We start from the raw sequence: 24,927 nt of genomic DNA, 5'->3' as shown, positions 1-24,927 counted from the left end.
AAAAAAAAAAAAAAAAGGAAAAGAAGAAACGGAAAATGAACAGCAGGAATGCAGAGGGGTCCTAAAGGGCCTTGAGTGAATGCCAGAGATGGAAGGAAGGAGTCTGGTCCTGAGTCTGAGAGTGGGGAAGGAAGACGTGGAGGGCCGACGAGATGGAAGCAGGGCAGGCTTGGAGTGAAGACAAAGGAATCTTCCTAGAGGGGCATGGGGTGGCTTGGCAGGGCCAGGCCTGCTCTCCGCAGAGAAGCGGTGGAAGCAGCCCCAAACCACAAAGTTGTGCTTGCTCTCGGGCTCCGAGGAAGGAGGCCACTGGCAAGCAAGAAATGAAGACTCGATCCTCAAACCGGGTCTGCTCTGCTCCACGTGGCACCGTCCCGGTCAGTCAGGACATGGCTGGTGCGTACCTTCGAGGGCTGGGCACAGACCCCCCTCCGTGTACAGCCCTCCGAGGCCAGCTGCCTTTGTCCATGGGTCACGGCACAGTGCCAACCTCTGTCCTGCCCAATTTCAAAGTCCCTGTCCTTTCTTCCACGCAGGCTGCTTGAGGGCCAGGGTTCACGGGTTTGTCTCAACCTCCGCCCACGGCTGAAAATGATGCTTTGGACATAGTAGGTGGACGACAAGATTCTACTGATTTTCAGTCCAAAGAGCAGAATCATCTCATAGCAGATAGGAGCTTGAGAGGTGTAGGGGAGTTGTTTGAGCAAAGTCAAATCTTCATTAAGTGGAGTAAGACCAAGAGACTCAAAGCCTCCCTCAACTTGTGCCCCAAAGAGCATGTCTTAAAAATAAATAAATAAATAACCAAGCTCGGTTGTTCCTAATTGGATGGCTCGACTGCTAAAACTTCATAGGCAGAAAGAAGCATTTCATTAGGAAATGTTTCAGTTGCTCTCAGAAGGAAAAACCACAGTCTCGATCCAGTGTCCCAGCCTTGACAAGCACCTGCCATATAGGGATTATTATTGCTCCTTTACGGATAGGAAGTTGGGGAGGAACCAAGAGAACTGGCTTGCCCAAAGTGACAGGGCCAGTGAGTGGTGGGCCCCGGAGCCGGAAACCACACTGAACCTGATCCTAAATTTCACCTTTTTTTCCCCTTTAAAGTTCTCATCCAAAGCTTATCAGGGTCAGTCGTGATGCCTGGCATTTCTTAAGTTGGAATAAATACCAACAGAGTGAATGAGTGAAGGAGGGAGTGGAGGAGAGAGGGCTGGGAGGAGTGTCTGGTGGTGGACTCCTCTGTCGGGATCGTGAATAATGCTGCCAACTTCAAGTCCCTGCCAGGCCAGGCTGCCATGACAAATTCAGGGCGGTCACAGAGACCAGCCCAGGGGCTCAGTTCTGAGGCAGGCGCTGTTTCTTATTCTCCTGGAGGGGTTTCTGGTGCCCCACATCAATGGGACAGGCTGTAACGGGCCATGGGACTTTCTGTTCTGTCTCCTTAGATGACTCGCACATGTGCTCTTGAAAAATTATTCATAAACCACCAGGAGAAAGCGTATCCCGTGGGTATTTGGGAAAACTGCTTGGAATCTTCTCTGAAATGTCAGTGTGTTCCTTTCGCCTGTCCTCCTCCTTCCACCACGGGCAGATGCTGTCCCATGTCACCAGGGAGAAGAGAGGCACGCTTTGGTGAAGGTACATGCAAGGAAAGGAAAACGCTTAGAAATGACCTCACCTCTGGGGGGTTGAGGCCAAGATTTCTCTCTGTCCTTTGCAAATCCAATCATCTAAATAGCCCTGGAGAATGGCTGGTCCACGCAAACTTTCCCAGGGGGGCTGTTCCTGTGAAGTGCCTGTAGGGCGGGGTGAGGAAAGGCAGAGGAAAGGGGAGGAGAGCCACGGGCGAGGTGCTTGGCTCCCTGAGCCTGTTTCTTCACTGTGACATGGAAGGGAAACGTCTCAGTTTGATCATGTGCTTTAAAGCCCTAGTACAGGGTCTGGCATACCGGATGTGTTTAATAGCTGTCTCTCTGCTTCCTCATATGGACATCCCATTCCGTCAGCACCCTTGCTTACCACCTCTGAAAAGCTTCCCCCCACCCCCCGCACTATTGATTAAGTCTAAATTCCAAGCATCGGAAGGAGGTCCCTGCACACCTTTATAAGCACCTTTCTCAATTACCCTTTTATTTCTTATTGGCCTTTTTTTTTTTTTTTTTGGATGTCTGTCTGTCCGTCTCTACCTCCCTCCCCTGTGTCTCTCCTCAGACCCTCCGCACTTCCTATACAGCCTTGCAAGTGCTCGTGGAGATTTCTTACTCTTGTGTCCAGAGAACCCAGTGGGTATCTGCTCCCTTCCTCTGGACGTGAGGATGAAGAAGACACAGAGAAATGGCCCTTGCTTCCCGGCTCAGACGTGGCCCTCGAGGAGTGCACATCCTCTGTGATTCTCTTACAGACACTGCAGGGGTTCCTGCGTAGCACACAGGGCTTGCGACGTGCCTGGAAACACCTGGAAACACACCTAGAAACTACGCAAAAATACCCCTTCCATCCACAACTGTCCTCCTTGTGCCTTTCTTCTTGCCTTCTCCTATAACCCAGAAATAATTAGGCACAGATCCGAGAAATCTTTTTCACACTTTGGGGTCGGCATCCTAAGACATGTCCTACAGTCCTCCCACAGTTTCTTAAACACATTTTAAATGACCCTCCGGAGACGGCAATGCTTCATCTAAGAGGGTGACTGCTTACAGGTGGAGTCCACACCGCACGGCAGAGATGGTGAGGCAATATTTGAGGTATTGGTGTGACAAGTTCCATTTTCTTGGTGTTCCTTGAATGCACACCATGTATGAAAAGAAGCAAAAGACGCCGGTTCTCCTAGCGGCTTCTCCCACGTCGCTCGCGGCGGCAGGCGGCAGCTGCCGCGTCCCACACCTGAGCTCCTAGCATGGACACGGTGGCCAGCACCTGGTTCTGTCCCTCACGGGTCGAGCCCCGGAGCTGCACACTCAACCCTCTGAGCTTCGCGGTCCTGACCTGGAAAGTGAGAGCTGCGATTCCTATTTTTACAGCAGTTTCAGTAGGATTCAAGGAATTTGATGCAGAAGCTGGATGAACTCGATAAATGTTATTGTTATAATTTGTGCAGGGCCTTTGGAAAGTGGGCGAAGGACTTATCCTTCCCTATGTGCTGGCTCTCAGCCCTGCCGGGTGAGTAAGCTGATAGCAGCGTGGTTTCTTCCTCAGGGAACTCCCTCCGAATCTCACTCTTGGGTCTCTGGCGGCTGTCTCTCGTAGGACACACCCCACAGACGACAGGGTGAGCCCTCTGAGGGCAGCAACAGGACCAGCATTTCTTTGGAGTTTCTTAAAAATGGCTGGTACGGTCCTGAGGATCCAGAAGACACTGGCTAACACAATTACATCTAACTCAATGGAATGTTGAGTGAGCTTCCACGGAAGTATGGGTCCCTGTGGCCTCTGGGGGAGGGTGCGGAGGAGAAGCCTAACATGAGCGACGCAGAGAATTAACATCTGAGCTACCCAATAAGTGGGAAAAACAAAAAACACAAAACAAAAAAACCCAGTGCTAGGTGTCTTCTCTACATTGACCGTCTAAACATTCACCAGGTAGATGCTGTCATTCCCTCTTTCCAAAAGAGGAAACTGAAGTTCCCAGAGGGGTCATCTGCTCAAGGTTCCCAAGTCAGAGGAGGGGCAAAGAGGGCAAAGCCACAGTCACGTGATTTCCATGAACTCCCACACTCTTTACCGACTCATGTTCCACAGTGAATAGATTTCTGCTCGAGCCAATGAATAAATGAATGAATTCATAATTCAAGAGCAATTAGGATTTGTTATCTTCATGGAGGCCCGAAGTATAACGGGCACGCCTAGAAGCTGCTTGTAGCAACTCAAGGTAAAGTGGAGAAGGACGAATATGCCCAATAATGGGTTAATGGAACAGAAAGTCAGAGAATCAATTACAAAGGAAGGAGAGAGGTCTAGACTCTCACCTGCCTTCTAAGGCAGGGACCTCCCGTTCAACCACCGGCTCAGCCTGAATGCCTTACCATGGCCAGCTTAGTAGATAGATCACACGGCACTCCGTCCCCCTATGGATAGTTCTCGTTCTTAGAAAGGTTTTCTTTATTTTGGCCCTGAAACTACTGCCCTGGAAATGCTTAGTCTAAGCTTTTCCCTCAAAGGATTAACCAAATAAATTGGTTGGTTGACTGAAGGTCTGTAATCCCTGGAGAGCCCTGCACATTCCAGAGACTCAGTATTTCCATTTCCTCCTTAGGCCACTGCCGAAGGAGGGAGGTGCCTGTCTAGATAGGAGGAAATGGACTGTGGTAGAAACGCTGGGGGTGGGGGCAGGATGAAGGAATATCTACATCTCATTTTGGCAGCCTATGGTGTAAAGCACTAGAGAAATGCAAAACATGGAGACAAAATTAGGACAAGACGAAATTTTTGCAAGCACTTAACCCAAACCATTTCTGAGGTTCCCTGAAGAGAGAGAACTTGATTCTTTCGGTTCATTTCCATTTTTGTTCTGTCTCAGGGACTTCTTGAATTCCAGCAGGGCCGGGAAGGTGCATGGCCAAAATATCCAAAGAATGTCTCTTATGAGAGACTGTTCAGCCCAATTTGCACACCAGGAAGTTCTGATGGCTCTGATAAGGTCTGGATATGAGACTCGAGGTTTGGGGTGGAACCAAATTTGGGGATCTTGCTGGAGGAGAATGGACACGCGAGAGACTGGAAGTTATTAGAAGCAAAGGGCTTTTACAAAATTGAAACTCAAGTTTTCAGCAATTCTCTAGACTCATGAAGCACGGTGAGTGCGGCCCTGTGGCAGTCCCGGCGGGATCCTGCCAGTTTCTTTTGATGGAGGAGCACCTCACAAGGCCAGGGGCTGGTTCTTCCATTCCCTGGTTTCTTCCATAGGCTCCAGCACAGACGTAGGCACCTATCCTATAGACAGCTGCATTGACCATGTTTAGAGCATCGGAGGAAGACAGAGAGTGGTGGGACAAAGCTGGCTCGTAAAGAGGAACGAAGAACAATTGTGGTCACTTCATCACTCCCCCCAAGTTAATGGAGTGTCCCCGTGAATGACCACTGGGGGACCTCAGAACAGTGCACCTCGAAGGGAATGGGAGCAGGCTGAACTCAGAGGTGTGGGCAGTGCCCCGGAGTCTGCCAGAGGAGAATCCAAGTGCCTCAGGGCATTTGCATGGCGACACCAACAACAGGATCTGCCCAGCTACGTTTCTTCCTGCTTCTTTCCCAGTGCAGTTTTCCAGATGTCCACTGACTTCCGACTTGGAAGTGACCACATGTTCCCCATCTCACTGGTGGCTTCTATGAGATCCTAATCTTAGATTCTTCACTTCTGAGCTGTGTGGCTCTGGGGAAGACACTCCACCTCTCAGTGTCTCCAAGAGAGGGGACTGGCTGGGGAGTGCAGGAGGGTCTACGACAGTGGCTGGTGCACTCCTATGACCCTGCCTCCCCGCCACTCTCCCCCGGACCCATGCTCTGACATGGGAATTTCGTGTGTGTGTGCATGCACGTGCATGCATGTGTGTAAGAGAGACAGAAAAAGGAAGAGAGGTAGAGGAAAGAGGAGAAAGTTAATTGCATTGGGGGAAGGCGAAGGGCACGTGGTGCATCTAACAATCCCCCAGCTCCTTCCCTCAAGCCGTCAACCTCTTCACTGGACGCCCTGACTGGGTGAAAATTAACCAGCAGCCTCCTCTAATCAGTGCACAGGGTAATGAAGGCCATGGTTATACGTCCTCCTCCTCTTCTCTGTTGTCAGAAGGGAGCCACCTTTATGCTCCAGGGAGAACCCTACCCAGAATCACGCAGGCTCCGTGTCTGTGCACGCGTGCACGTGTGTGCGTGTGCATGGCAGGGGCAGTGCGTGAGTGACTTCTAGGCATTTGCTTTCAGTCGGGGAATTCAGGAGACTTTTGTTCTGTCACCCTCCAGGCTGCCTGCCTGGCCCTGCACCCAGCCAGCAACACATCCCCTCCCCTGACCCTGTATTCTCCAGTGAGCTGATCTCATTATGGCAAATTTAGTTACAGCTGAAGTCTCCTTGTAACAAAGATTATGTCCAAGCCCAGAGTAATGGAACCTAGTCGATTTCATTAAAATAAAATTGGTTACAATGAATAATTCAATAGGATGATTTTGTTTCCTCATCTCCTCTTTGTAGATCGAAGAGCTAGTATTTATAATGATTTTTTGAAATTGGATTTTTGTTTAGGAAGAGATAATCACCCATAATTCCTGACAGCCCCTCTTTACAGGGCTGGAATAATTGCCCCATGAAGTCTCCTCTCAAATGCTATGGCTGGACAATTCCTTCTCTCCTTTCTCTCACTTTAGCAGCCATAACACTTTGGGTTGTTTTGAAGCACAGTGGCTACCTTAGCTCTGGCTCATGTGAGGTTCCCAGTGTGTCAATTCCCTTGTTTGAACAATGTTTTTTTAAACATTTCTAGAACCGAGTGCTGGTGTTGAACTGGGAATTCCTGGCTCTGTGGCCGGTCAGCCCTGCTGTTCCTGAGCAGAACCTTCTATGCCACAGAGAGGTGATGCCCGAGTATATTCTCTTGGTGGTGCTCATCTGCATGCAGCAGTGTGTGTGTGTGTGTGTGTGTGTGCGTGTGTGCACGCGTGTGTACGGACGCACAAGCACGTGTGTGCACATGCATGTATCTACAGTCAATTAAAGACATTTCCAGAGCACCTAGTCTTGTCCAGGCCTGTGCCTGAAGATGAGAGGACAAAAATGAATGTAACTTAAAGCTGTTCTCCAAGAACGAGCAGCCTAGGTGGAGCGAGACATGCACACAGGTAATTCGGGTTCAAGGTGACAGGTGCAACCAAAGAATTCAGCAAGTACAGAGGTGGCACGGGGAAGATGAGCCCCAGACATCCACCTACTCACTCATTCATTCATTCCTTGATTCATTCATTTACCAGCCTGGCACTACCCAAGACTCCCTTCCACCCGACCGACTCAGGGCAGTCAGCAGCAAATGCAAACACATAAATAATTGAATGCGTGTAAATGTAAGCAAACAGACAAATGAAAAAAAATGGCCAAATACACACTGCGACTTATAAATGAAGGGGACCTATCTTGTACCTCATCCAGGGATTTTTCACTGGGCCCCAGAGGAAGGCCACATCTCTCTCTCATCTAGAGAGCAGGCCTAACCTCCCACCCCGAGCCAGGGAAGCACTATGACAGAGGAATGGCTGGGGATAATGACTCATCTCCACGGCCAGGAGCAGGGTGGCCTCTGAGATGGCCACCGGGCCAGGCGGTTGGAAGCACTGAGTCGTGTCCCTGGGAACTGGGAGTCTCGGAAGAAGGCAGGTGCTTGCTCAGCAGGATAATTGGAAAGGGGGCTCTGGGGACAGCACGGCCATCCCTAGAATCACACAAGCACTGGTGGCCCCAATCTCTTGTTCCCTCAACTCAACTGTCAGTCCCCTGGGGCAAGAATCCTAGAACATAAATAGCGCATTAGGGGACTGAGGAGTGAGTCAGAGCTTTTTAGAGTGGGGAGGTCCTTGGAGATCATCAAGCTCAACTACCCTCTAATTTAAAGATGAGGGAAAATGGAGCCCAGAGAAGTGGGGAGACTAGTCCAAGGCCACACAGCAAATTCACGATAGAGTTAATTCACAGGCGAGTGCTCAAGGAGCATACAACTTGGCACCCCCCTCCAAAAAAAGCCCCCCCAAAACAGGACTCCCCCAAAAGAATTTGGCCTTACCCCATTGAATTCCAGTGGCATATTCCAAATGGAATTCTTTCACCTAATATGAATTATAACAGGTAGAGAAACAGGAGAATAGGCTTTACCCTCCTATGCTGATGTTCCCTGCACTTAACCATTCCATGTCTCATCCCTGACAAATGGTACTCGTGAGGCCCTGGGACTACGTTCAGTTAGAGATATGGTCAGGGGGCCACATCCAGTGACATTACATTTGAGGAGGGCAGCCTGGAGGGGCAGAATAGAGATGCAGAATGTCTGGAGGAAATGTCACACGTGGCTGGGAGCTTACCTGGGAGGCTGCCGGCTGGCCGATGATGACCCAGCCCGGGCACTGCTGGTCCTGATGCGATACTGAAGCATTGGATGCCCACTGATCCAGGAACCCCTGGGGTGTGTAGACCCCACAGTCCTTGATGCTAGTTTTTTGTTCAAACTCCTCACATACGCCATCGCCATCATGGAAATAGCACCGGCTGGGTTCGTCTGCAGGAGATGGACAGAGAAGGGAGAGAACAGATAGATGTTTGTTCTTTGGTCTCAGCTGGCATCTGCAATAGTAGAATCAGACCAGCAGAATCATCGGCACCGTTAAGCCCATCATCAGTAGTCACGAGGGATTATTATTCACCCTTAAAGAAGGAGATCCCACCACTTGAGACAACATGGAGGACACGATACCAAGTGAAACAAGCTAGACACGGAAAGTCCACTAGTGGATGATTCCACTTGAATGAGGAATATAAAGTAGTGAGACTCATAGGAGGAGAGACTAGAATGGTGGTTGCCAGGGACTGCAGGGAGGGGGAAATGCTGCGAGTCACTGTTCAATGGGTATAAAGCTGCCGTTATACAAACGACGTAAAACATCGTGCTTATAGCTAACATTGTGCTTATGGCTATGCTAGGTGTGTGCATATTTGCAAATCTGGAGGGTAGATCTTGTGCTAGATATGTCTGACCGCACACACACTCACAAACACTTCGACCTTCATTATACCCCAAGTAAGCCCCACAGCTACCTCGTGAGAAAGGCATTATTATTTTAATTATTTCAGTCCTCCAGATTAGGACACTGAGATCCCAAGTGTCTTTAATAACTTGCCCAAAGTTGGGGCGTCTTGGTGGTTCAGTCGGTTAAGCATCTGCCTTCAGCTCAGGTCATGATCTCAGGGTCCTGGGGTGCAGTCCTGCATCGGGCTCCCTGTTCAGTGTGGAGTCTGCCTCTCCCTCTCCCTCTGCTCCTCCCCCCACCCCCCCCCACTTGTGCTCACTCTCTCTCTCTCTCTCTCTCAAATTAATAAATAAAATTTAGAAAAAAATAACACCCAAAGTCCCACGGTGAGTTCATGCCAGATCCTGGTTTCAAATGAAGGCTTTCACTTTCCGAGTTCTGGGTGCATTATCTGACACCACAGAACTTCACGGTGGCAAATGGAGGTTTACTGAACTCCAAAGAGAATTCCAGTTTCACATAAGGAGTAAACTGGCTTCAGTCCCAGCTCTGTAAACTCAACTGCTCTGTTGCTTAAGACAGATCTCTTTCCCCCTCTGGGCTCAATCAGATAAGAGGGTCGGAGTGCCAGGCCTCCGGGAGCCCTTCCTGTCTACTGTGCTAGGCTCCTCAGGGCTTGGTGGATACCTCAGGAGCTCCCGTGAAGGTTAAAGGCCAAGTGAGTTCTCAAGCTCCCAAGTAATTCAAATCACAGCAGCGATTTCTGCTTGGGATAACGTAAAGCTGCAGCTGGCTGCCGTGATTCTCGGCTTCCAGGACACAGATCATGGAAGGGCGGGGCTGGCAGGTGCCTTCCAAGGAGGCAGGACCATGCACATGGCTTGCTGTTCCCGCACCAAAATATACAAGGAGAAATCAGGATGTAGCCATCGGAAAGAGATCCCCCGTCCATCCTTTCATAACTGAAGTGTCAGCTCCTCTGTGCTATTTTCCCAATACTTCCAGGCAAAACTAAATAGCCCTTTCTGCGTAGGTTCCTATTTTATGAAGATCCCTACCTAACACTTAATTGTGCCATCCGATCTACATGCTGTGGCTCCTCTGAAAGACAGAGCTTCTTGAAATCTGGTCCCTATGCAGTGTCTTCAGGTGAGCGTAAAATCATCATCCAAACTGGGGATCGAGATGCTATTAAAGACTATGTCCAGTCCCATCCATGTCAATGCAAATGGTGGGTAATCGTTCGTTCTGATGGCTGAATGATACTCCATTATATATATGGACCACATCTTCTTTATCCATTCGTCTGTTGAAGGGCATCTGGGCTCCTTCCACGGTTTGGCTATTGTGGACATTGCTGCTATGAACATTGGGGTGCATGTGCCCCTTCCTTTCACTATATCTGTAACTTTGGGGTAAATACCTAGTAGTGTAATTGCTCTATTTTTAACATCTTGAGGAACCTCCATACTGTTTTCCAGGAACTGGAGGGGATTATGCTAAGTGAAGTAAGTCAAGCAGAGAAAGACAATTATCATATGGTTTCACTCATATGTGGAACATAAGCAAGAGCACGGAGGACCATAGGGGAAGGATGGGAAATCTGAAGGGGGAGAAATCAGAGAGGGAGATGACCCATGAAAGACTATGGACCCCGGGAAACGAACTGAGGGTCTCAGAAGGGAGGGGGTGGGGGGAAAGGGTAACAGGGTGATGGGTATTAAGGAGGGCACGTGTTGTGATGTGCACTGGGTGTTATACGCAGCTAATGAATCACTGAACACTACATCAAAAATTAATGATGTACTATACAGTGGCTAACTGAATGTAATAATAATAATAAACCCATGAAAATTTGCAAAAACAAACAAACATCACCCAGGCAATAGGCACATTTCCTGGGAAAATCTGAACAGAACTTAGGGTCATCCTAAGGATACTGGCTGGTCTAGGACATCCTTCCCCTATTTACTCCAAAACAATAGAGTGGAGCCCTGCTTCCAATCAGGAATTGACTTCTGTCCCTCATATTCGCTATATGACTTTGCACAATTAGCTTCACCTTTCGGCCTCTGGCTTTCCATCTGTAATACAGAAACGATGGTCCTAAACACCGTAGTAATGTCGTATGGTCACAGATGGTGCCTACACTCATCATAGAAAGCACTGTACAGAAATGTTGACTCAATATGTTGTACACTTAAAACTAAAATAGGGGCGCCTGGGTGGCACAGCGGTTAAGCGTCTGCCTTTGGCTCAGGGCGTGATCCCGACGTTAAGGGATCAAGCCCCACATCAGGCTCCTCTGCTATGAGCCTGCTTCTTCCTCTCCCACTCCCCCTACTTGTGTTCCCTCTCTCACTAGCTGTCTCTCTGTCAAATAAATAAATAAATAAAATCTTTAATAAATAAATAAATAAATAAATAAATAAATAAATAAAACTAAAATAGCATTGTATGTTAACTTCAACAAGAAGAAAGGGACGGAATGATTGTCCCAGCCAGGACAACCTCTCTGGATACCCACAAAACTCTCATAGGACATGGATATAAACATGCTTTGTACATTCTAGAATAATAGTCAAGAGAAAAAAAATATATTCTTCTTTTAAAAGGGGCCAATTTATTTCTAGCTGGCTGGATGGAATCACCTTGTGAAATCAGTACTCACTTAAAACACTCTGTGCAGCATTCCCACCCCCCCCGCCCCCCACAAACAGAAAGATCCAGGCTCAAGTAGAATTAAAACTTGGATTTCTAGGATGCTGACTATCTGAAAAAGGAGTCTGTGAATTCGGGGGCAGCAGAATGTTGAGCCCCTTCCAAGCTCCAAAATCCCTTGTTTATTTCAGCAAACCGTTTACATAGTGAAATACTATCAAAAGAGCCAGAATAAATCAATTCATTATAATTCAATTATTTAAGGATGAGTCTGAGCCCGCTGGGGACTCCAGTGACCAGTAGCACGCCTGGCAGCGCAAGGGTGGAGAGAAGACAGATTCAGCACTTCTCAGTAGCTCCAGCCTCCTGGTGACCAGGACCAACTTAATATATAATAAAATGCAGACCCAATCGGAGAGTGACCAGCCATTAATACAGACTTTACCCTTTCGAAACTCAATCAAGGGAATTGCAAAAAAGCACAGGTTTTGGCATCAGGCAAAGCCAGGTTCAGGTCCTAGCTCTGTCATATGTAAGCTGGATAGGACTTAAATAAACTAATCCAACCTCTCTGAGCTTTCTTTTCTCATCCAAGAAGAGAAAAGGAGGTAATAATATATTTACCCAGGGTTGTTGCCCTGATTTCATGAGCTGATGTGTACAATGCCAGCAACTTCACCCCTTTTAGCTAAGGGGAGACTGAGAGCCAGAGGAGGTAAGGAGTCTGCTTCCAGACCACAGAGGGAGATGGTGGCAGAACTAGAAGCAGGAGCCTGGGCTTTTTATATGTCGGAGGGAAATGCTACCCTCCCCCCATGCTCTATCTATCTCTAACCACATCCTTTTGAGCAGAAGATGATCGTGGGGTTGCTTGACTGTTGGTCTCACATTTCCCCCCTCCAACATGAAGACAGGGAGGGTAAGATTATAATAAGATCATCTAAGTTCTATTCTCTAAGATGACTTAATTCATATTCCCAGCAAAGAGACCTCGGAGTGGCAAGAACTGGGCTAAAGCTGAGTTCCCATGAAGGCTAACCTCTCCCTGAGTACGTTTAAGACCTCCGTGTTCCTGCCTGCTGGGACTCAGCAGGACCAGGGAAAGAAGGAGAGGTAGGGGTAGGCACAGTAGGTAAATAAGTGGGGAGGCAGTTAAGTAGATGATAGATAGAAAGATAGATAGATAGATAGATAGATAGATAGAGATAGAGATAGAGATAGAGTTAAAAGAGAGATAAGAGGTAGTGGAGAGAGAGAGAGAGAGAGAGAGGGAGAGATGGAATAAATATGCCTGGTTTTTCCCCCAAGATTCTGCTGACATAGCTACCATGAGCCACTTTCTGAAATAACATCCTTGGACTCTGCTATTCATTTTCTCTTGCTACTGGAGTCCCGGGGGCCCTTCAGCTACATCTGCCAGTCTTCATCTGGGGAATTGGCTCTCCCTCTCTACTCCCATGCCCCAAGCACTGTAGAGAACAGAGAGAGGAATGGAATAAAAATGTGTGGCCAGGAAAAACAAAGACAGCAACAACAACACAATAAAACAAAACTGGCCTTGCCGTTTTCATTACAACCATTTACTTGGTGCTTTTTGAACACTTTATGCTGGTAGCTGAGCAAGTTATAGTGAAGAGTTTAAAGTCAATACCAAGGTCAAATGATCACGCTGCCACCTGCCTTCCCTGTAGTAGCTAGCTGGCGTTGATCATAATACAGCCCCTTGGAGCGCTCAAATAACTGTCGAATGAATGAGTGACTAAATCCAGCACTCTCGATGCACATACTCCTGTCCAAACAAAGCGCGTACTCTGCACCCTAAAGAGAAGTTTCTTTAGACAGGGTCTTAGGGTGGAGGGAAAGGAGCTGAGATGCCGGTGGTGACTGGCTTACAGGGGGCATGCACTGGACGGTATGATTTCCCCACCTCACCCCTTCTTCCCCTGACATAAGAGAACTCCTTGTCTCTGACTCAGTCCCTCTTGTGCGGTAACACATCTAGAAACTGCTCTCTCCAGCGAGAGGACCTGATGTGGGGCACAGGCACCGCCAAGTCTGTCAACCCCAGCTGAACTTTCCTGTGCTACGTTCTTTTCCTTCTGGAAGACATGTGCTCAGTTCCAGGAGCCTGAGGCAGATGGGACTCTCTGTAAGTGGACAGACACAGATGATGCCCCTTCTCATTGACTTAATTCTCAATTTCCAAATCTGCCTGGAGCATCGGGATGAAATGCCATGCCTCTGCGTTCCTGAGGCTTGTCTGAAGGACACTATTTGAGATGGTCAGAGATTACGGCCCCTATTTGAGAGCTTGGAAGCCAAGTCTTAGGAAAATGAGATGAGTTTACCTTGGCATGTAAGCAAAGGCTGGGGTTTAGGCTTTTGTCAAGAGTTCTTGTCCTTAAAGTCAGGAACCCTGGATTCAAGTGTCTAATCTGCCCACGATTACCGGGTAACCTTGATCTATTTACTTATAGTGGAACTACCTCCACCCAGCTGGGGGTGCTAATGAACTTGGCTTGATTAGAAAATTGTGAATTTGCAACACGGCTAGAATCCTTGCGGTGAATGAATGAAAGAAAGAGCTGGAGAGTTCATTGCTGGAAAAGGAAGCAGGTACTTAACTTGCTCTTGTCAGCTCAGTACAAGATCTTCGGATGATTTCCACAGCCCTCAACTCAAGAATCTTGAAGACCAGACAGTCATAAGCTATTGACTACTACAAAAAACGAACTCAAACCAATGTGTTCTTCAAACAAGGCCTTGGATAATGTGTATTCCTCAGGATGGGGGATAATTAAGCAGATTTGAGGGGTAACTCTTCTACCCCAAATCCGTATCTGCCCACGCTGTGCTTCACATATAATGCTGTGACAGTCCCCATCCTCCTCAGCTTGGCGTACAAGACCTCCGCAACGAGCCTCTCCCGCGGTTTTCCAAACCAGCCATTCCCCATCATTCTGTCATGCCCTCGCGAGGGTTGTTCCTCTGCCTGGGGTCTATTTCTCATTTTTCATGTTGCTAACTCCTACTGGGTCTTCAGATAGAGCTAAGAGCGTCTCCTCCAGCAGGCTGTCTCCATCCTCCTTCCTCTCTGACTCCCATCCTAACTCGATTAGACGACCTTCCTTTGTGCTCTCTCTCACAATTCCCAGATTCCTCCCATCCAGCTTTGGTCAACCTGCCTATGAATGAGACCCTCTTTCAGCTCTGTCCCAGCAGGCAAGAGGTATCTCTGGGTACAAAATTGCTGATTCTCATCCCTCCCTGTATTCCCAACTCGTAGCACAGGGCCTAGAATGAAGGAGGTACCTGACAAATGGTCGAGGAATAGATGAGCAGATGAATGAAGATGAAAGCAACAAATGCCTTATATTTACTATTGATTATTACCAGTTTAGGCATGTTCTCAACTAACCAGGTGTTGGTATACTTTTCTGTGATGTGATTACTGGCCATACCATGAGAGTACTGCAAGCAAGATTTTATCAAAACAGAGGCATCTTCTTCCAGTGGAATGATACACCTTGTCTAAAAGACTGACTAGCATCACTATAAAATTTCTTCAAACTTTGGGACTGACTGCAGTTATTCTAAAATGAACCCACAGTGGCTGTCTCACATACATATCCATAATGTCCAGCTGGGACTAAGAACACAGTAATCCTCTTGCAATCATTTCAGCAATGAATGGGCAGCAAGTAAGAGCACTAAAGCCTTCTGAAGATTCAGGAGTGGGGGTCGTTATTATCCCCAGCTAAGATAGCTTTTCACTCCTTGATGTGAACTGGAGAAGAGAATCAATCCTCATGACCAATATTTATTTATTCAGTATCTACTCTGTGTCTGTGCTGGTCCTGGGGACACACTGATGAATCGGATTGGGCTCTTCCCTTCTGGGTGGAATCAGTACTGCTTGGGAAAACAGGGAAAGGCTTCCCAAGAAGATGCTGGGCAGCATCTTGGAGGAAGAAAAGAATTTGGGGATGTGAAGGGAAGAGTATGAGCAATGGATGAGCCTCAATCAATGTGTGTGCATACAAGGAAGCTGTCAAGGGTAGAGCTACGGGAGAGCGATGGGTCCTGGAACTGATCAACTGAAAAGCTGACCTGAGGCCAGAGGAGGAAGGATTGCAATGCCACGTTGAGGTATTTGAATTTTCCTGTTTAGAAATGGAGAGACTTTGAGGGGCGCCTCGGTGGCACAGCGGTTAAGCGTCTGCCTTTGGCTCAGGGCGTGATCCCGGCGTTGTGGGATCGAGCCCCACATCAGGCTCCTCTGCTGGGAGCCTGCTTCTTCCTCTCCCACTCCCCCTGCTTGTGTTCCCTCTCTCGCTGGCTGTCTCTATCTCTGTCGAATAAATAAATAAAATCTTTAAAAAAAAAAAAAAAGAAATGGAGAGACTTTGAAGATTTTTCTGAGCAGGAATACCTGTGATTTTCACACCGTTAGAGGCAGCGAGGTACGAGACCTGATTTTGCTTAGTAGGTGTGCCATTTACTATTTATGTGACTTCAGGGAAATTACTTAGGATTTTTAGACCTTGCTTTTTTCATCTGAATAATGGTTGAAGGATTGAATGTTTACTATCATGCTCAGAGCACTTAATAATACATGTGATTATATAACAACCCAAAATGTTTGCTTAGTTTCTTCTGTGTGCTAGATACTGTGATAAATATAGGTCCAGAGTTGTAAATAAATCATCCATGACCTTCACCTCATGGAACTTATAGTCTAGTGGTAAATGCAGGTGAAGCACTAAGGATATAACAGGTGTTCAATAAATGGTCTATGACAACGATGATGATCTTGGAACTGAAAGCAATGATTTCATTTCCTGAATGGGAAAGCTGAGGTTCATGGAATTGAAGCGATTTGCCAAAGCCTTTAGAGAACGTCTCTAGTAGAGAACTCATAACACAATGCCCTTTTACCACACCATGCCAAGTTACCAGACTGGGTTTTCAGTATATAATTCTGGCAACAAAATAGTTTGTTACTCTTAACCAAGTTTCAGTACACCTTTTGGGAATCTCCATTTTCACTTTTCACAACATCCCTGGTGTGGGCTAAATATTAGCTGTCTGAGAAGCTATTGGGGTTACCAAGTCTCCAGACCATTGAGGGGGAAAACAACAACAACAACAACTCTCTACAGATGACAGCTTTAAGTAATAGGAAATGTAATAAGTAATAAGACTCAGGGAGTAAGCCAATAATTTGAATGCATGCTCTCCTGATATGGGCTACCATCCAAAGGATGATAGGATTTACCTGTCTTTCTAAACTTCTTGTCTGTGAAGATGGGTCAGCTTTTGAGAAATTAGTGTCTGTTTCTGTTTCCAACTGAGGGAACAGTGATTGGCAGTAGGATACTCAGTCCAATGATTACTATTTTCTGTATTTTTTTAAACACCAGAAAAAATAGTATTTTTAAATTCAGCTGTTTGTTTAGGGATGGGTCCAACCACAACAAGCTTCGTGCCACATAGCAATTCATCCAAACAACAACAAACGACCAAAAAATGCACAATCTTTGTGTCCAAATAATAGCTTCTTGGAACATGGGAAACTGGAGTGCTTAAGCCCCGAAGGTTTACAAAGGGGAAGCTTGGCGGGGAGATGGTGGTGGCAATATTGGCATATGTTTCCTCTGGAAGAGGAATATCTGGACTTTATATCGCCTATGTTTCAAAGGCTTCATGTCAAACCCACACTGCTGACCTCATTTAATTCTATTCAAACCAGGGTTTGTTCTTAACCACCTCCTCAACCGGATCAAGCCTGTCCAGAGTACAGAAGACAGGGTGGTGAAGGGCTTCTAAAGAACCATGAATCCGCTAACAAGTTTCAGATGCTGGTTAGGTCTACTGAATCTGAGGAGCTTAAGTTGGTTTCTGGTTCCTCCCAAGGGTTGGCCATATACCAAAGTGGGCCAGAAATTCCTTCCTGTGTTTCATTGTGACAACCAGGTATCATCTAGCAAACAGAAAGCACTAGAAAAAGAAGAATGGATCTGGATATAGTCTCACATTAACACTCTCATCCCACACCCAAGCCTATCATGGAGAGCACCCTCCGGGGGGCAGCCTGATCCTCTGTCCACTTGGCCCTTACAGTACTCTCTTAACTGGTTTGGGTCTTCCCCATTTCCTGAGACTGATGCATCTAAAGTGATTAAGCTATGAGGGATTTATCTATGCTGGTGCTTGAAATACTTAGTTGCCTTATGCAAAATGTGAACGTCCCCACCTAGCACGCGAATCCTTCCATAGGCTTGCTCCGGCTGTCTTGTCTATTCTCATTCCCAACCACACCTCCACCCTCAAATGCAGTTTCTTCCCAGAATTCACAGCTCAGAGCTTCTGTCCTTATTTCTTTAGCCTGAAAGGCTCGTCTCTGCCGGAGTCTCCCATGAAGATTCTTCAGCTCCATGAAGCCTCACCTGTCACTCTTTCGTATTGCTACTTTTTCAGCACGAACTGACCCCCTTTCCTTCCTACATCACTATTCTCTCCTCCCAAACCAGCGAAACAGGATATGGCCCATACAAAAATGATAACTGAAGAAATAAAAAAAGTAATAATAATAATAACCACCATTCGTTCCACATCTCCTTACCACTAGGTTTCCTACTTCGCACTTCTCTTTCCATGATTCATGGAGTTCATTGAGAGTTATCTTTACTTACACTACCCATCTTCTCACCTACAATTGACTCTTCAGTTCTCTCCAATCTAACTTCTATACTTGCTACCCCACCAAAATCGATCTTGTCAAGATCACCATTGACTTCAAGGTGGCTAAAACCGTAACATCAAAATCCTCGTCTTGCTAGACTGCCTTGGAGCATATAAAGACGTAGGCTTCCCCTTTCTTCCTGAAGCATTCTCTCATGGATTCCATGGCACATGCATCCCATTTCTTTCTGGCTCTCAGCTTATCCCACATAGACGTATTTGCTGCTTTCTGCTTCCCTAGATCTCTGCTAAATGCTGCCAGGCTTCAGGGCCAGGCCTTGGGTACCCTTTCCTATCTATCTACATTCTGTCATTCAGTCCTCATTTATAATAAAAATGTCCAAATATCTATGTGCCAATGGCTCAATCATTTCTTTAGAATGACCTCTTTTCTGAGTCTTAACTGCCTACAGTGACATCTCTACTTAAATATCTATTTAAAAGCATCACGAAATCATCATGTCTAAAGCAGAAGTAATGGCTTCTCCCCACATTCCTTTCTTGCCCTTCTTAGTAAATGAGAACATTGCCCAACAATGGCCAAACCAAAATCGTCTGAGTCATCTCTCCCATTTTTTCAGCCCACCCTCCAACCCCACATAAAGCCCATGAACACATCCTGTACACACTTTCACCTCAGGATATTCCAAAAAAACATCCACGTCTGTTCCATAGCTGCCACCCGAATCCAGGTCACTGTGACTTCTCCAATGCTCATCGAATTAGTCTTTTTGCTTCTTTGGTCTGTTTCCTAATCCCACCTCCTCCAGAGCACAGCTAGAGTGCTCTTTTAAAAACATAAACTTGCAGGCCATTCTCCTACCTAAAGCTCCTCGATGGTTTCCTGAAACACGTGAGGTGAGATGCAGTCTCTATCTCGGCCAACAAGTCCTCACCTTAGCTGACCGTCTCCTACTACAACCCCCCTCACTATCATCCATCCATCCATCCATCCATCCATCCATCCATTCATCCCCTATTCAATACACATCTATTTCTTAAATGAGCCAAATTTGTGATGGTTCAAGAAACTTGAACTTGCTCTTCACTTTACCTGGAATACTTTTTCTCTGGCTTTTCTCACAACCTCTTCCTTTCCATCATAAAATACTACCTCCTCAAATAACAACCTTGTCTCCTTACAGTAAGCTCTATCCAATTCCTCCATCCCCATGAGAGCATACATGCCATCTTGTTTTATTTCCTCCACACCATTATTCACTATCTAAAAATAAGTCTTATTTATTACTGTTTCTCCCCCCCCCCACACACACACCCTGCCCCATGTGACACAGGTTTCACGGAAGCCCATTTCCAAGTGCACGCCTTTCTTCTGGATCAACAAAACCATTTCACCGTATGATGTAACTGACATCTGAGAATGAATGAATGAGTGACTACGCACAGCTCTTGGATTAGGAGACATTTCTGGGCTGTCTCCAGTGTTGCTTCTATTCACATCTCTGATTCTTGGGACAAAGCCATTCTCATAGCAGGTCCTTAGTAAATGATGAATTAACAAAGTTCTTTTGGAGTTTCAGAATGTCTGTTATTGGTTGTACTGAAGAGACCACAAACCTGACTTGAATCTGTTTCAGCACATTGTACGATAGAAAGATTTTTATGAAAATATTAATTAGAATGAGATCCTATTATAAATCCAAGCACACATTAGAGGGAGAAATCGATTCTATCTAAACCAACCCATAATATTTTCCCCCATGAGACATCATGCCTCACCATCTGTCCTAAATATTGTTTTATTTTCTTTCTTAACTGAATTTGCAAAGCAATGGAACATCTGGATAGAAAAGGTGGTGCATACCGGACTGAAATTTAATAAAGAGATTTGATGTCTTATGAATTGGAACTTGAAGATACATTTGCATCACCTTGAATTTAGTATAGTTATTTGAATGGCCTGAAAAGATGATAAGCAAAGATAGTGATCCTAATAAGGGACAAGGCATTCAACAGAGCAGAATGCTCAAAGCCCTGAATGATTTTCAGCTGGGTCTCTTTTGGGTTCCAGCGCTATCTCATGATATGGGAGAGGAGGTAAAATTGAGTCCCACAATGAATTATGTAGTGGCCACGAAACAGGCGGGCATTCTAAGCACAGACAGGAGGGAGAGTGATACCTAGCACACGAAGGCCTTTAAAAGTATGAGCAGGAAATAACAAAATGAGATTCGTCTTGGATAATATAAGCTAATAATAAGTGGAGAAAAGCAACCCGAAACATTCATAGGCAGAGAATGTACAAACGTGGCCTAAAAGGGTGATGAAGGTAGACAAGTGCAAATCGGGTGTCAGCGGTTGTCATGTGATCTCGTCGCCCCACACCAAATATAAATAAGCAAATAAGTAGGTAAAAAAGGAAAGAAAGGGAAGAGTATGGGACCCTTTCTCAAAATCAGCACCTTGGTCAAGAGAAGGGGAGTCGAGAAGAGATGCTCTCTTATTCCCCTCTCTGAGCTCAGATCTCCCTTCTCCAGAAAGAGTTCCATCAAGTAGCTCCACGATCCCCTTCAACGGAGTCATTCTACAGGGTATTTGGTTCTTAATCCCCCCTTAATCATTAAACCAGGTTTGTAACCTGAAGATGGGGAAACATTAGCAAAATGAAAACTGAGAAGGGTGCAGTTGAACCTGTACTGAGAAACACAGGAGAGAACTCGAGCGAACAGCAGGTGGAATGAAGGGCAGGAAATCAAAATGTCAAGCTCAATTCTCCAACACCGGGTAACACACATCGTCATTCTGGGTCTCGTTCTTTGTGTCTTCCAAAGCGAAATGACAAACCTGCTTTTCCCCCCATTTTAGAAAGTGGCTGCAATGATCAGATAAAATATTACAGCAAATACTCAGACATGTTATTGTTTGCACGTTGCCTCATTGCAGATGGGATCTAGAACTCCTCTCCCGAACCATCACAGGGTTTGCTCAGCTCACTGTCTTAGCCTTAGCCTCACATCAGGTGCTCAGGGAGACCTCTTCCAACCGCGCTGCCTCCACTCCCGTCTCTGCGGACTCTCCCACTCACTGATGTCACTGTCTGCAGAGCATTGCATTGCTTCTTCACCGGTGTACTTGACTCCTGCATTCTCTCTAACACAGAATGGCAGCTCCTTGAGAGCAGAAACATAGGCTGTTTTCCCCACTCCTGCCCTTCCAACTCCAGGACCCCAAGGACAGTCAGTACACAGTGCTGAATGAATGAACAATGAAGGCTTAGCCCTGCAAGGATCTCTAGAAAGTATCTAGTGTGTGTGTTTCCTTTTGCAGATGGGGGAACTGAGATTCAGAAAGGTTAAGTAACTCACAGAAAGCTGTACAGTTCATTGCGACAGGCCAAGGGTTTGCGTTGGCTCATTAAGGCTCATTATAGAAATATCGGGGCTATGCAATTTCAAACAGAAATCGGTCTGTGAGAAACGTGTATATGTAACTATAAGGAAAACCCAGGGGGCCTTTGTTTGGGCACATACGCATGTCTGTTCTTCAATGCAGTAAAACTAGCCACCTAGCGATCCGTGAGGGTGTCCTCAAGTTTCCAGAGAAGAGAGACTTCTGGGCAAGCGGATGCTATGTAAGTAACAGGAGCCAAGGAGCTGAGGATGAATCAGGGCACCACATGAAAACCAAGCCAGTCACCCCAGTCTGGCACCGCTGGTCGTGACTAAGGTGACCGCAGTATGCTTGGTTCTTGGTGGGGTTCCCATGCAAGAGACTAGAGTGTCAAAATGGATCCCTCCCACCCGAGCCCTGATTGGCTTGGCCCGCTTCGAAGACCATCCTCCTGCCATATGGTTCCGATAAGTTCAGAAAGATGAGGCATTCCAGCCACAGTGTCCTCCATCTCCAAGCTGGCGAGCTACGCCACACTGCGCTCACGGGCAGAAGCCAAGTCAACGGGCAGAAGCCAAGTCAACGGGCTGAGCTGTACCTGGGTAAGTTTTCTCTACCTTACTTGATAGGTGGGCTCCTCTTGGGCCCTTGGACGAGGATTTTATGTTAATTTGAATATATGCTCTTTGATTTGTATTGCTGAACCGCATTTTATTCTTACAGAAATGTGTATATGTCTGTGTGTCTATCTCTTCTCCCAATAAGGAAAAAAAACAGGGGAGGAAGGGAAGGACAGAAGGAAGAGAAGAAGGAAGGAAGGAAGAGGGGATGGAGGGAAGGAAGGGAGGGAGGGAGAGGAGGGAGGGGAAGGAGGGGAAAATTGGTCCTAAGTCTTAAGAGTTAACCTGGAACATTAAAAAAATATGAATCAAACCCTGTTTCTGTTTTATTTTGTTTTTTGTACCAGAGATGCTAAGGGTCAGCATTACTATTCATGTATAGAAAAAGTTCCCAGGAGTAGTAGTCAATTTGAGATCAGTTTCTACTGACTGGAGAAGGTGATTGCCCAAACAAGACATGGGATTGCAGACTGTGTAACTGGCTCTAGATTTCAGAACGGAGATCAGAGAAGCCCCCTGTGGTTCTCAGAGGGCTGGGCAGACCAGTTTGGGGTCCCTGAGGACAGGATATGGTCAGAGAATGGCAGCAAGGGTAGGCAGGATCACTGAGCAATCCTCCTATGTATGGAGGCTAAAGAAGAGAAGGCTCAGAGGGGGCACAGCAGAAAACCCCTCTCACTAATTGCATCCGGGCTGAAAGGGAAACTGGCCGCCTCAGAAGATACTGGTATTCATTCAACATTTGCCAGCAGAGGCTTGATGACAATGGACAAGGCATAATCTGGTCCCTGCCTCCTTCTGTAACCTTCTCTTTTCTTCTCTAGTGTCCTCCAGTCTCAGCTGACAGCCTCAACGTGTGGCTGCTTCCCAAAGGGACCATATTCCCCCCAAATTCCCAGCACTGCTTTTTCTCTAACTAGTCTCCACTCATCCTTATCCATAGTTTAACCAACCACTCCTCTGCCAAATGTCTCTGGTAATCCACTCCCCCGGGGGGCCTGCTTACACCTCTCTTACGTCTTCCCATGGCATCCTCTACTTCTCCAGTAACAGTATTAGCTACCGGGTAATAAGTGTATTGGCTAAAAGAATAATCGATGACTTGGTACGTGCTGGGCACGTTGTCAAATGTTAAATGTTTTTCAATATACGAGGTCATTTAATCCAAGAAGAGCCTTATGTGTTTGGCGCTGTGACTATCCCCACTTAACAGATAAGGAAATTGGTGTATAAAGAGGTTAAGTCATTACACTCACATAAGGTTTCGCAAGTTGAAGAATCCAATCCTGACTCGTTGGATTCCATAATCCGTGCCCATGCATCCACCCATGCTGCCCAATTTATGTCTTTTGTGCGGCTGTGGACACTGAAGGGGATCTAAAGAGACAAGCTCAGCTGAGTCTGTCCCAGACGCTGCGATGCTGTGGTTCGTGCTGGGTTTGGGCGGGGGGATGTGTGCTGCTGGAGCTGAGGTCACATCCCTGCCCTGCACTAAGGAGCTGGGTGTTCCTAAGCAGCACACAGCACACTTCACGTCCCAGCTCTGGTTTCCTCCTTGGCAAACCGGTGAGATAACAACTGTCTTTCATTCGGGGGATGAAATGAGAGGCTGTATAAAAAACACCTGGCGTGGAGTCCAGCAGGAAAACAGATTCCGTGAAGGATCAGGAGTTTCCCTTTCCCTAAAGGAAGCAATCTGTCTCTGCTACTCCGTGCCAGTTAAACTGCACGGGCTCAATCACTTATGTTTTGGTTAAACCTTTTTAATTTTTTTTAAAGTGGAATCCGAGTTTTTGTTGGCAGGTAGGTGATTGAACACATCGGGGCCCAGCCTCCGGGCCCACAGTCCATTAGGGAATTTACGAGGACAGATGGGGAGCCTTCAACTCAAGTACTCCCTTCAGAGGCAGTGCTTACAAAGCCATCAATTTCCTTAACAAAGAGCACCGGCTTAAATGCCCCCGTAAAGCAGTGCTATTTACACAGCTATCCACTTCCCTTTGAATTCTCTGCCTGGGGGGTGGCCTACCTGCAGTCCTTTCCAGCTACTAGGGAATTAGGTTCTCTCCCGAAAAGGAAGCTAGCAGGCACTGGGCCTGGGTTTTGAAAAGCAGCTCAGTTTGGGGTTATCAGACAGTCCTGTTCTGGGGGGGGGGGATCAGGAACCCCCGAAGCCCCCAGATCTGCACATCCCTTCTAAGGTTCTAAAACGTGTGGACCTTGTCAAAGAGTGAGGGCCATGGTCCGCACTGAGATGGGGAAAGAGGGCTGCCGCAGAGCCCCTGTCTCCTTTATACCAAGGGGAAAAGAGGCTCAAAAGAACATTACTGGCTAACACTTGTATAGTGCTTTGCACCTCTGTGGCGTGTCAATTCCGTGATGTAGTCCCGTTGTAAGTGAAGAAACTAAAATAGCCCCCACCCCACTTTTGAGGCAGAAATGGGATTGGAACACTTAGCAACTCAGCTCTGGAGCCTGGGCGCAAAACCATCGCCGAAAGTGAGACATCCTGCCAGAGAGGACCCCGTGAAAGAAGGCAGAAGAGGCTGTGATTTAAACGGGGGTTTGTCTGCCTCTAAAGACCATCAAACTCTGCTCCACTTTGCTGCCTGAACAGTAAAACTGTCTGCTAAGAAACAAGCCCTTCCTTCACTCATTTACTCTATATTTACTGAGCCGCAAATTATTTGCCAGGTCTGGGACTGAATTCTGGGGAGTCGGATGAATTACACTGGATCTCAACACTCCCGGAGCCCAGAGTCTGCTGACGGGAGCCAGTAAGTCAACGACTGAGTGCACGATATTTTGTCCTGCGGTATGGGATGCTGCGGGA

The 24,927-nt window shown here is 46.9% G+C and overlaps 1 protein-coding gene across 1 annotated transcript in view; it reads right to left on the bottom strand.

Moving 5' to 3' along the window:
* PAPPA (pappalysin 1) overlaps positions 1 to 24,927 on the bottom strand; it is a 236,192-nt gene that overhangs the window by 83,133 nt on the left and 128,132 nt on the right. The window contains 1 exon segment of the mRNA XM_040631792.1: positions 8,056 to 8,249. Within this exon segment, the coding sequence (XP_040487726.1) occupies positions 8,056 to 8,249 (194 nt within the window).

Source organism: Ursus maritimus, unplaced genomic scaffold, assembly GCF_017311325.1.
Source record: "Ursus maritimus isolate PB19 unplaced genomic scaffold, ASM1731132v1 scaffold_17, whole genome shotgun sequence".
Classification (NCBI taxonomy): domain Eukaryota; kingdom Metazoa; phylum Chordata; class Mammalia; order Carnivora; family Ursidae; genus Ursus; species Ursus maritimus.
Note: the sequence above shows the minus strand (reverse complement) of the source record. Positions and strands in the feature narration are given on the sequence as shown.